This window comes from Tursiops truncatus, chromosome 11 (assembly GCF_011762595.2).
Source record: "Tursiops truncatus isolate mTurTru1 chromosome 11, mTurTru1.mat.Y, whole genome shotgun sequence".
Classification (NCBI taxonomy): domain Eukaryota; kingdom Metazoa; phylum Chordata; class Mammalia; order Artiodactyla; family Delphinidae; genus Tursiops; species Tursiops truncatus.
In genome coordinates this window covers 19,710,133-19,722,249 of record NC_047044.1, presented here as the reverse complement: position 1 = coordinate 19,722,249, position 12,117 = coordinate 19,710,133, and the positions used below count along the sequence as shown (strand labels likewise).

Here is a 12,117-nt window from a genome sequence, read left to right as displayed (position 1 = left end):
AGCAGAATCCCTAATGCCAGCAGCACCAACCCCAAGCCCCAGTCATGCCAATCCAAAATGTCTCCAGACACTGCCAAACGCCTCAAGGCTGAGCGGCAACATCACTCCCAGGTGAGAACCAACCGCCTAGAGCAGACTTGCTCTCCCTCCGCCCTCTGCCTCAGTAGTTCTGGCCCTTCAAAGCTGAGCTCAAACTGCATCAAGAAAGCCTCTGGAATATTACTCAGCCATAAAAAGAAAAGAAATTGAGCTATTTGTAATGAGGTGGATAGACCTAGAGTCTGTCATACAGAGTGAATATGGAATTTAAGAAAAAACAACGTCATGAAGAACCTAGGGGTAAGATGGGAATAAAGACACAGACCTACTAGAGAATGGACTTGAGGATATGGGGAGGGGGATGGGTAAGCTGGGACAAAGCGGGAGAGTGGCATGGACATATATACACTACCAAACGTAAGGTAGATAGCTAGTGGGAAGCACCCGCATAGCACAGGGCGATCAGCTCGGTGCTTTGTGACCGCCTGGAGGGGTGGGATAGGGAGGGTGGGAGGGAGATGCAAGAGGGAAGAGATATGGGAACATATGTATATGTATAACTGATTCACTTTGTTATAAAGCAGAAACTAACACACCATTGTAAAGCAGTTATACTCCAATAAAGATGTTAGAAAAAAAAAGAAAGAAAAAAAGAAAGCCTCTCCCAACGCAGCCACTACAGGGTGGGTCTCACTGCTGGTCTCTCCCACAACACTCTCCCCTTTAGCATTTTTCACAATTGTAATTAAGTAGCATTTAATGTCTGACTGCACAACCAGGATATAAACGCTGAGTCTGCAGGAACCAGTGGGCTTTGTTCACTGCTCTAAGCCCAGGGGCGGTGCTACAACAAAAAATTTACTAGTTTAATGAATGATTTAAGTGCTCTGCTGGGGCACAGGGATTCCAAGGGAAGAAAGACAACACCTTTGTGTTCAGAGAGCTGAGTACAGAAATGGCAAATAAGTTTCATCTCCTGGGCAAGCTCAATTAATTTGTACCTGCTTTGAGAAGCTGTACATCTAGACATGTTTCTTCTAAAGCACCAATATACCAGATACCACATTCCAAAGCAATATGTAGGACCAAGATGCAACGTTTCCTCAGGTGGTTGAAAACTCATCCACATCATGGCAGAAGGGGTCAGAGGAGAGCTCTGGGAAGCTGCTGGCGCTCTGTTAATCCCGTTCTGCCTCATCGAAAGGACAGGGGTAGAAATCTCTCTCCCACGCCAGGAAACTTCAAGTCCGGGAAAAGGACTCAACTAGGATCACGGAGAGAGCCAACCTCGGGTTCACACAGTTGGGTGCATGCAACATCCACCTCGTACCTGAGAAACAGAAAGGGCTGGCTGGCTATCGGCTCCGGGGACAGGGAGACATTACTGCCAGGCTGGAGTCAGCCCACACACCCCCACTTTGAGCTGATGGGGTTCAGGACATGCTACCTCAAAATACGGCACCTTGGCAAACTGAATATTTCAAGCTGAATGAATTTGAGAAACACCACATAAAAAGGATTTTCTGACCTTCCCCTGAAACAGGTCATAAGACTTTCTGTGAGACAGGCCCACTCTATGCTCGGAAGAAAGGAGAAATCCTCATCTCTAAAGACAGAGGAATGCCGCAAGAAATCTGAATGAACAGGCCTCGCGTCTCCCCCAGCTTACTCCCCAGAGCGCACACCCTTTTTTGTCCCATCGCATTTTTTCCGCTGTTCTCCATGCTCCATCAAGCCCAGCGTTACAACCCTCGGGTTTAACTGCTTCTTTGGTCTTCATTTCCTTATGAAGGCCCCAAGGTCATGTAAAACTTAGAGTATTTATATTTTTTGGCTGCACTGGGTCTTCGTTGCTGCACATGAGCTTTCACTAGGGGCGGCGGGCAGGGGCTACTCTTCGTTGTGGCGCGCAGGCTTCTCATTGCGGTGGCTTCTCTTGATGCAGAGCATGGGCTCTACGTGCGCGGTCTTCAGTAGTTGTGGTGTGCGGGCTCAGTGGTTGGAGCATGCAGACTCGGTATTTGTGGCGCACAGGCTTAGCTTCTCCACGGCATGTGGGATCTTCCCGGACCAGGGATCGAACCCGCGTCCCCTGCATTGGCACGTGCATTCTTAACCGCTGTGCCACCAGGGAAGTCCCTAAAACTTACATTAAATAAATGTATGCTTTTCTCTTGCTAATCTGTCTTCTGTTACAGGCGCCCTAGCTGAGAACTAAGGAGAGTAGAGGAAAAGGTATCTTTCCTCTCTTACAGAGCAAAGGATGCAGGTCACCTGTGCAAGAGATGAGATGTGGGCCATTCACAAGAGAGCACTGCAGAGGGTCACCTCAGACCAGGTCCATGGTCCCCCAGAAGAGCAGACACTGAGGGGCTAAGGAAGGAGCAAGCAACCAGCCCAGAGGAAGAGGCATTTGCTCTCAGCAGAGTAAAAGCAAGTGACAGCGCTCAGGGTGGGGTCTCTGAAGGATGCCCTTTGAAAGCACTCAGAAGAGAACGAGCATTGACACCAGCAAATCGCAGAGCTCCAGCGCCTATTTAGGAAGGACTTTCCTGCCCTCATTTCCTTTCCTTCTTCCCAGTCCTACAACCCAGGAGGGGTCAGAAACAGGCTCCGTGGCAGAAAGAGAGAAGCAGCCCACCGTACCCAAGCTCCCTTCCTCAATTGCAGGCTTTCTGCTTGGAGCAGGCCTGGGCCGGAGAGGCAAGAAGCTTCAACTTCAACAGGCTCAAAGTTCTGTTGTGACATGAGACTGAAGGCTTTCATGGCTGAACTGACAGTGTGTTTTGTAATCTGAAGCAACCACGGGACATTTTCTTACCCAGGAGTGACAAGAGCAGGCTGAGTTAGGCCCACAAGAGTGTCTCATCCAGGGGCAGAGGCAGAGCTAACCCTACAAGCTGACGTCAAGGGCCAGTGGGAGAAAAAGACACCTGCTACGTGTCCTCCCGGCTGTGCTCACCAACACGACCGTACAGCTACTACAACCGTACAGCTAGTAGCCGCCAGCAACACCGACCTATTCTTTCCTAGTGGAACACCACCTCCATATAACACAAATGTTCAGGAGAGGGGTCCCAACTTCACGGGGGCATCAGACTGGTCAAAAAGCAAACCTCTTCCTCCTTTTAAGGTGTCTATTAGGGGTGGCTCTATGATCCAGCTGGGGCCAGTTCCAGGAAAGGTTTGGTGAGGTCTTGGGGCAAACTCTTCCTGTATCTTCTGGGAGAGTTCAGGAGCTGGAAGAACGCTGAACTGTTACAGAATTATTCTGCAGTCACGTCTGCGCGTGGTGAGGAGAGAGCACCGTGACGAGAGAGGCCCCTGCATCACAGGGCGGCGCAGTGGCAGGGACGTGCTGCAGGCAGCCAGCAGGAGGTGTGCATCCAGGACCTGTTGGCAAGGCACTGGAACCGGGGAGTCACAAGCATCCGGCTGGGGTCTGAAACCTGACATCCCCTCTAAGAGGAGACAGCCAGGGAGCAAAGCCTGGAGAATCCCAGCGTTTAAGACAGAGAAGTAATGGTGAGGACAAGGAGAACAAAGAGGGGGTCTTCCTGAAGAAAGAGGGAGTGAGCATTCCCACATACATGGGGTGACAGATGCTGCAAAAAGGTCAGGTGAAGCTTTCTCTCTTAATTTTCTGCTTAATTTCATTAACAAGATCAACATTATTTAGACCTCAAGAGTAAGTCAAATCAAATGCAAATATCAAATCACCCATTAAAGATATATATTGAATCGTTACTGAAAGATTTATGAGTGCACACTAGCACTGTGTTTAGCAAAACTCCATATTAATACGCCCACTAAAGAATACAAGTTTCGGTGGGCTTCCCTGGTGGCGCAGTGGTTGAGAGTCCGCCTGCCGATACAGGGGACACAGGTTCGTGCCCTGGTCCGGGCCCGTGAGCCATGGCCGCTGAGCCTAAGCGTCCGGAGCCTGTGCTCCACAACGGGAGAGGCCACGACAGTGAGAGGCCCGTGTACCAAAAAAAAAAAAAAAAAAAAAAGAATACAAGTTTTGGGGGCTTCCCTGGTGGCACAGTGGTTGAGAATCCATCTGCCAGTGCAGGGGACAGAGGTTCGAGCCCTGGTCCGGGAAGATCCCACATGCCGTGGAGCAGGTAAGCCCATGCACCACAACTACTGAGCCTGTGCTCTAGAGTTCGCATGCCACAACTACTGAAGTCTACGCGCCTAGAGCCCGTGCTCTACAACAAGAGAAGCCACCACAATGAGAAGCCCGCGCACCACAACAAACAGTAGCCCCCACTCGCCACAACTAGAGAAAGCCCACGCACAGCAACGAAGACCCAATGCAGAAAAAAAAAAGTTAATAAATAAAATTTTTAAAACAGAATACAAGTTTCACAGATTAGAGTACTTAAAAACACAGTATCAAAAATGGAAAATGGAAACAACACACTTTCACATCTTCTAGAACAAGGTAAAGGGCTAACAGCTATCACAGTCACAATGTCAATGTGTCAATGTTAAGGCCAAGGAAAAGATGGGTTTTGACTCAAGCCAGTGTCTAGGACATCTGTTGCTCTGGCTCTTTGATAACAGCCTCCTGATTTCCCTCTGGGGAACCCCTCTCAGTTCATGTGGTTCAGTGGAGGCTGACAGTCCCACCCATAACCTTAGCTCCGGAAATGATCAAGGTGGTTAATGAAGGCACAAGGGCACTCACTCCCCAGCTAGGCAGGCTGCCCTGGGTCTAGCTGGCACTAATGAGGAAGAGAAGGTTACTAAACTGGGAGACCAGCTGCTGGAGTTGCTGTCACCAATCTTGGCTCCCATACGGCGAGAGCTTGTCTGAGAACTAAACCCATGGAGCTGGAGAACAGGGACAAGGAGTCCTGATGACATCATGTGAGCACCTCGATCTGATCCAGCCAGAAATTTCACCCTATATTTTTCAACTACATGAGTCAAAAAACTGCCTTTTTTTCTTAACCCAGGTCCGAAGTGGAATTCTATCACTTGCAACCAACTGCCATTGGCTAATACCAGCAACAATTTTAAACCACTAATAATTCAAAAAGAAAAAGCTCCCGTCTCCTTGTAAAAGTCTCAACTTCCCTTAGGATGTTTCAACCCATAATTTTCTTCCCTTCCTCTGATCTTCTAAGTCATTACTGTGTACCTACTCAGGCATTCAATTACTTACTCGCTTGTATTGTTACTCATATGTATATCATGGCCTCATCTCAACTAGTCAAAGATGGCCAAGGATGAGCTGTACATAATTCTTTGTATCTGATAGTACCCTCCACCGTACAGGGTATAACCTGACCAATCATGTCTGAGAAATAAAAGGTAAGTAAAGATGGGCTGCATCAGAGTAGAAAACTTATCTTTACTGGAAATGAGCTTAACGGGAGGTTCTTTAAGATCACCCCCAGTTCATTCATTCGTTCACACATCAAGTATTTATTTGGCACCTACTGGGTACAAAGCACTTTAGAGGTGCTAATAATAGCAGGGAAAATGACAATGTCTCTGATTTGACACTTAGCTGGGCTGTGTATCTCTCCCAAACCCCCCAAAAGAAAGATACCATTTAAAGAGGCTCAGTGAGGGAATTCCCTGGCGGTCCAGTGGTTAGGACTCTGCGCTTTCACTGCCAAGGGCGCAGGTTCAATCCCTAGTTGGGGCATTGAGATCCCGCTAGCCACGCAGCACGGCCAAATAAAAGAGGCTCAGCGCAGCCACCGGCATTTTCTCTGTAGCACAAACTCCATTACATTATAGTTCATGCTTTCCCATGTGAAACATCCAATAAATGTATATTCACAGAACATTAAAGCTAAAATGGGGGTGTGAGAAATCCAGTCTGGAAGTTTTAAAACATTTTTAATAATGAAAGTTTTCTCCACACCCAAAAGAAATCTACACAAACAGGCAAGAGTGGCTGCCCCAACCTAGGAGGCAGCTGGGAGTAACACAGTCTGGAAACCACTGAGGATACAGTTTATGGTGGGGCTAGAGCCAGGCCAGAGGCTGCCTCCCAGCTCTCAGGCCAGGTTCCTATAACGTCGACTATTTGTTGCCTTTGGCAAAGAACACACTCAAAATGTATCTGTTTAATGAGCAAAGTAATCAAATATAAGCATAACTAATTTCTTTCTTGAAATTGGGCCAGTATGAGAAACTGGAGCTGGACCCAGTTTTCAATCTTCTTTTTCACTGAATATCTAACTAATCCAAAATGGCGATAGAAGACAGGTGAGCAAAAGAGAGGAGGGAGGCCAGGGTTACTACCCAGTATGGGTAGATTCTATCTGAACTTGTCTGACTCCCTCACTGAAGTTAATTTTTGGACACCTCTTTGTTTCCATACTTAGTACATGTAAGGAAGTGATATATTGTATTTTATACACACACATGCACACAGATACACACATACCCAGTAATGATCTACAATCCTTTATTCACAATCCTAAAATCCAAAAAGCTCTCAACACTGAAGATCTTTTTTGGCAAGAAAACCTGACCTGACCTGAACTCATCTGGTGGCAAAACTTGACCTAAACTGACTTGAAGTTATTTATTGTCTTTATTCTCCCCACTGAGTGTAAATACATGTTTCACTACAAGATACCGATGTTTAATTCCAAAGTTCAGTAGAATTTTCAGATAAGGGATTGTGGATTTCCATATAAAATGTACTAAATAATGAGGACCCTGAAATAACAGATTTTTACTTCAAAAGCACGCTTTAAGGTCTATACAATATTAGCAGAGGACAAACATTTAAAATCAGAAGTTTCTGAGCTAAAAGGGATAATCATTCATTTATAGATGAGGAAACTGAGGCTCCCGGAGGCCACATGACTCGCCGAAATCAACTAGTTTACCTGCTACCCTCACCCAAGGCGATGCACTTCAGTGGCCATTAGTCCCCATCCAGAGGGCCCTCCCTGTGGGTTTGGATCAGGTTCTGCTTTTGTTTCATCAGAGTTCCCAAGGGTTCTTCAAAAGGACCTGGCTCAACTTAAGGGGAAAATAAAAAAAAATTTTTTTTTAGTACTTCCCTCTCTCAATTCCACTTTTCTTTCTCAGTATTTGGATGAGTATACAAATAGCTTACTAAAAGGTAGCAGCCAATAATACCACTTATCCTGAGAGAGGGAAAAAAGATAGTGATGAACCCACAATTAACAATGATCTTAGCCCTTCTACCCATTACAATCAGTGAAGTTATTAACAAGTTGGTAATATTAACTGTGTGATGAGCATATTCTATTTCAAAGGTTTGTTTCAAAATAAGTACGAAGGGCATAAGATAGTTGATGACAATAATGATAGCAGCTGTAGTTCTACCACTTAACGAGAGCCTATTATGTGCCAGGAGCTAATAGGCTCAACCCTGCAAAGAAGGTATTCTTGCCTCCTTTTTGAAGATGAGGAGGCTGAAGTTTAGAGAGGTTAAGTATCCTTCTGAAGATCATATAAGGGACAGCCCAGACTATCTGAGAAGCCATAGAGACATGCTTAAGAGTACAGCTCTGGAGCCATACACTGCCTTGGTTTGAAGCCCAGCTCCGCCATGAACTAGCTGGATTAATTTGTGCAGGTGCCTCAGTTTCATCACCTGTAAAACGGGTATACAGTCAGCCCTCCAGTATCCCTGATGCGGAACTGGAGGATACGGTGGGCTGAGTGTAAGGGTCTTGATCACCTTCAGACTTTGGTATTGGAGGCAGGGGTGGGGGATGGTTAACACTAGTACCCATCTCACAGGTATGATGTTGTGAGGATTCAATGAGTTAATATATGTAAAGCAGTCAAGAGAGTGCCTAACATCTGACAAGCCCTATGTATTAGCCATGATCATGATCATTAATACTGGCACCAGCATTCAAACCCAGATCTGCCTAATCCTGCAGCTCCTCTTTTCAGCTGCACTGTAGAAATTAACTACAGGCAATATAGTAGGGGTATCGAGCCAGCTGTTTCCATTTCCCATGCCACCTGCTGGCATTCTTTGCCTCTCATTTCTTTTGTCTGTTCCAAACTTTAAGATCTGTGGCCATTTCAAGACTTTCAGTAACTAAATAACCAGACGTGGAATACATAAAAAGAAAAAAAATTTTTTTTTCAGGTGAATGACCTTTAATCCAGTCCCTGCCTCACCAAGACGAGGCGTCTGGAGTGATGGCAGAGCCCTAGGGGACAGGGCAGGCTAACAACTGATGCCTTTGAGTCACCTTCACGCTGCAGGGGAGTTAATAAACAGCTAACTTAAAATTACTCAGGGCCAAAAAAATCTTTTATCAGCAATAAGACACTTAACTATGTATAGATACAATCACTGCATTAAGGTGCAATACATGAAACAAAGACAGAACAGCAGGTAGTATAATATTAGGTACATATTCCACATTTACAAGTCTGGGGCACTTTCTCAACCCTTACTTATAAGACTTATTTTCATCAGCCCCTAGACCAAGAACTACTAAAAGTGTAAACCTGAAAATCATGCCATATATTCATTAGACAAATATTTAGACTGTATACTCTGGCAGTACCTGGCACAGCACCTGGTCACAGTGGTTAAAGATAGCACCCTCTCTTATGGAGCCCACAATCCAGCATGGGTACAGACTTCAAGCAAATGTATACTGTGGCATTTCTGAAAAATATTCTGTCAATTTTTAAACCTTTTGCAACCTCCTACCCCCAAAAAAGAAAAAAATAATAAAACAAAGAGACGAATTTCTAACAACTTGAAAATACAACTTTCTTCCAATTCCTAGACACATTTTAAAAGGGGATGTTCTCTAAAATCACATACGTGTACTCCAGTTCTCACCTATTCATAGTCTCTTGTACATCTGTTTATGACAAAGAATACTGTATTAGACTGTCAGTCATGAAATAGCCATGCAACCTAAATCAAAAGGCTGTTTCATTCAAGAAAATATTTAAAGTCCATACCCAGAGGGGCACAAAATCTATTAAACCTGGGTGTTTCCACCTGCCAAACCTGTTGCTTGGACCCTCTGGGGTTTACAATCTTAACGAATTACTTTATGCTTATACGTATGCTTTACGCTTTAACTAACAGCAGATCAAGACAGGCTGGGTTTGTGTGATCTGGAATCTAAATGATTAGCATATCCCATGACCCGAGAGCTTGTGCTGATTCCCAAGAGACTGGGTGCTGGAATCCAAGACGGTTATGGGCATCCTGTTCACAGGAAGGGGCCCTAGGCTCAGCTGATCTCGGGATAGAGAAAAGTGTTTGGAGATGACACACATCAGTGTTTTCACATCTACCAGTACAGCCTCTAAGGGCTCACTGATGATATTCAGCTGTCTCAAATAAGAGACCAAAAAAAATGAAAAAAAGCACCTTTTCACGTGGAAGTCCTTTAAATTTGGGGCCCGTACACTCTCCCCACTGCAAATTCACGTGCCAAGAAAACACCCCTCTTGGACAAAGTTTTGAGATCCGGGAAGAAACGGGATTAAGAATATAAAGTGCCTCTGTCAAAGGGAAAAGATTAGAAGGGTGACACCTGAGGAGGAAACCGCAGGTGGGGCAAGGACTGAGAAATCAGTGCAATTTAGGAACTCTGGGTCCCGGGACAGGGGTGCGTGGAGAACAAGGCCTGAGGGAGAAAGTCAAATGACTTGGGGACCCTGAAGAAGGCACCTGGAGGGAAAGGGAATCGGCAGAAGGAGCGCGTATCCCCCAAACCGTCGGGAGAGCGAGGTCTGGAGCCCAGGTGCTGAAACCGCAGCCCGGAGAGGAGCTCAGAGTTCGCGGCGCCCCCGGGGAAAGGGCAGGTTCTGGAGCTCGTCCCCGGAGCTGCAGGGAGGATGGCGAGGCGAGAGTGGAGCGCGCCGGGGCTGGGGCGCCGTGGGGTCGTGCGGGTTCAGCGCGCCCCGGCCAGGGCTCCCGCGCCTCTACTCACCTCTCCGAACTGGAAGGCCGAGACGATGGTGACAACGACGCCCACGAAACAGACGTAGAGCCCATACCTGTGGGACAGGCAGGTATAGGTCTGTCTCTGCAAGAGCTTGAGCAGCATCACCCCGGCCGCCGACACGCCGCGCCGCGCCCGAAGGGCCGGAGACGTCGCCGCCGCCGCCGCCGCCTCCTCAACGAGCCGCCATTCCGCGGCCCCCACCGGGCTGCCGCGTTCAGGTCACAGGCTCCGGCCGCCGCGCATTGCCGCTCCGGGGATCGACGCCCGCTCGGCTCCACGCCGCGGCCGCCGCTTCCGGGAGCCGGGAGCCCACGCCCTCGGTGCGGCGGAGGCGGTCGCGCGGCCCGCTAGGCGGCCGGCGCCGCCCCGGTCTAGCCCAGCTAGAGACGGGGTCGGCGGCGGCGGCGGTGGGAACAGCAGCGCCACCTGCAGGGCGGAGGGGTGGAGGGCAGCCGAGTGCCCTCCCCGACTGCGCGTGCGCCGCGGGCTCTCCCGGCCTGGCTGGGATTCTCGAAACCGGGTTGGGCGGGCGACCGGGCCGGGGCTGGCCTCTGCAAGGAGGCCGCGCCCCAGACGGTGCTATATTGACACGAATGTTTTGGTGCACAAAACCCTTCCTGCATTTGCAATAATTGGGAAATCATGGTTTTTCACAGCCCTAAGAGGAGATGCTGTTATGGGCCTCCTTTCCTCTCTGGCTGTCTAACCATATTGTTTGAAAGAGGAAATTTGGGGGCTAAATGTGCCAAAACCTAAATTCATTCATTCATTTATTAATTAAATATGTATTTAGTGTCCGGTGCCTGGCATAGTGCTTGGTGTTGGATATTCAAAAATGAGCTAGGGCTTCCCTGGTTACGCAGTGTTTAGAAAACCGCCTGCCGATGCAGGGGACACGGGTTCCAGCCCTGGTCCGGGAGGATCCCACATGCCGCGGAGCAACTAAGCCTGTGCGCCACAACTACTGAAGACCGCACGCCTGGAGCCCATGCTCTGCAGCAACAGAAGCCACCGCAATGAGAAGCCCGCGCACCGCAACGAAGGGTAGCCCCTGCTCGCCGCAACTAGGGAAAGCCTGTGCACAGCAACAAAGACCCAACACAGCCAAAAATAAATAAATAAAGTAAACTAAAAAAAAAAAAAAGAACTAGATCTGGCCGCTGTTCCCAGAGAGTCTAGTTGGGGAGATAAACACATAAACCACTAAATACAGAAAAAGTTGTTATGATAGAAGTCATGTGATGTACTGGAAGTCATGCGGGCAGGAACCCATGCAAAGCGGGTCAGTTATTTCTACTTTGGCACCAGATGATTTCTAGCAGGGCCTTCAGGTAGAAGAGGGGGTTTAGACAGTACCACATAATGGAATAAAACCAGAGGACTTAAGTCTCAAGGGGTTTGCAATGACAATATTTCATTTCAAGATACACTTTTTTCTTTCAACATTTTATTAACACTCCTGGTGTCTCTTTCCACCCCTCATCCCAGGAGAAGAGGGAGGTACCTGACTGGTGAGGTTGCAAGGAATTGAGCTTGTCTGCCAGAGACAGGAGTTCTGATCCACTCTCTGCCAAGTACAGGAGCACCTGTGTCCCAGCCTGGGCCTGGGCCTAGAAAGTCTGTCTCATTCAGGGAGAAAGTATTGGCTGCCCACTTGTCTGAGGAGGTGAACAACATTCTCCAATTAACTCTATCAGTACTAAAGCTGACGCTTTGATCTCCATCTCTCTGTACCTATACCACATTCTCAGTGGTTTTGAAACTTAGGAGACGAGAATGCTTTAAGTGTTGGGCTCCAAAACACCATCCATCTCTGAGTCACCTTTTGCTCAGTCTTGATGAAAAATGAGCAACCAAAATAAACAATCCTACACAAAGAAGAGCCTCTTGCCCTGGGCCTGCAAAACGTAAATGTTGAATATAAAGATGTTGTATTTGGAAGGCCTTACCTTAAGCTTGATAAGAAAACTGAACCTAAACAAAGAGCTTGAACTAACTGATTAAGCAAAGTTGAAATAACTCCTGATACATCTATATTTAGCTGAGTCCTTGCTTTACTCAAGGTAAAAAGTTGTTAAAATAAATAAAGTAAAATAAAGTGTTCACATTATGAAATGCCTTTACTTTTCAG

The 12,117-nt window shown here is 47.4% G+C and overlaps 1 protein-coding gene across 4 annotated transcripts in view; it reads right to left on the bottom strand.

The window, feature by feature from the left end:
* GNPTAB (N-acetylglucosamine-1-phosphate transferase subunits alpha and beta) overlaps nt 1-10,369 on the bottom strand; it is an 86,079-nt gene extending 75,710 nt beyond the window's left edge. For 3 of the 4 annotated variants that reach the window (XM_019918354.3, XM_019918355.3, XM_019918357.3), the window contains exon 1: nt 9,972-10,369. In XM_019918354.3, the coding sequence (XP_019773913.1) occupies nt 9,972-10,088 (117 nt within the window). In that variant the 5' untranslated portion in view covers nt 10,089-10,369. The remainder of the gene's footprint in view (nt 1-9,971) is intronic. The other variant, XM_033866197.2, reaches the window with a different exon arrangement.
* Nucleotides 10,370-12,117: the final 1,748 nt, after the last annotated feature.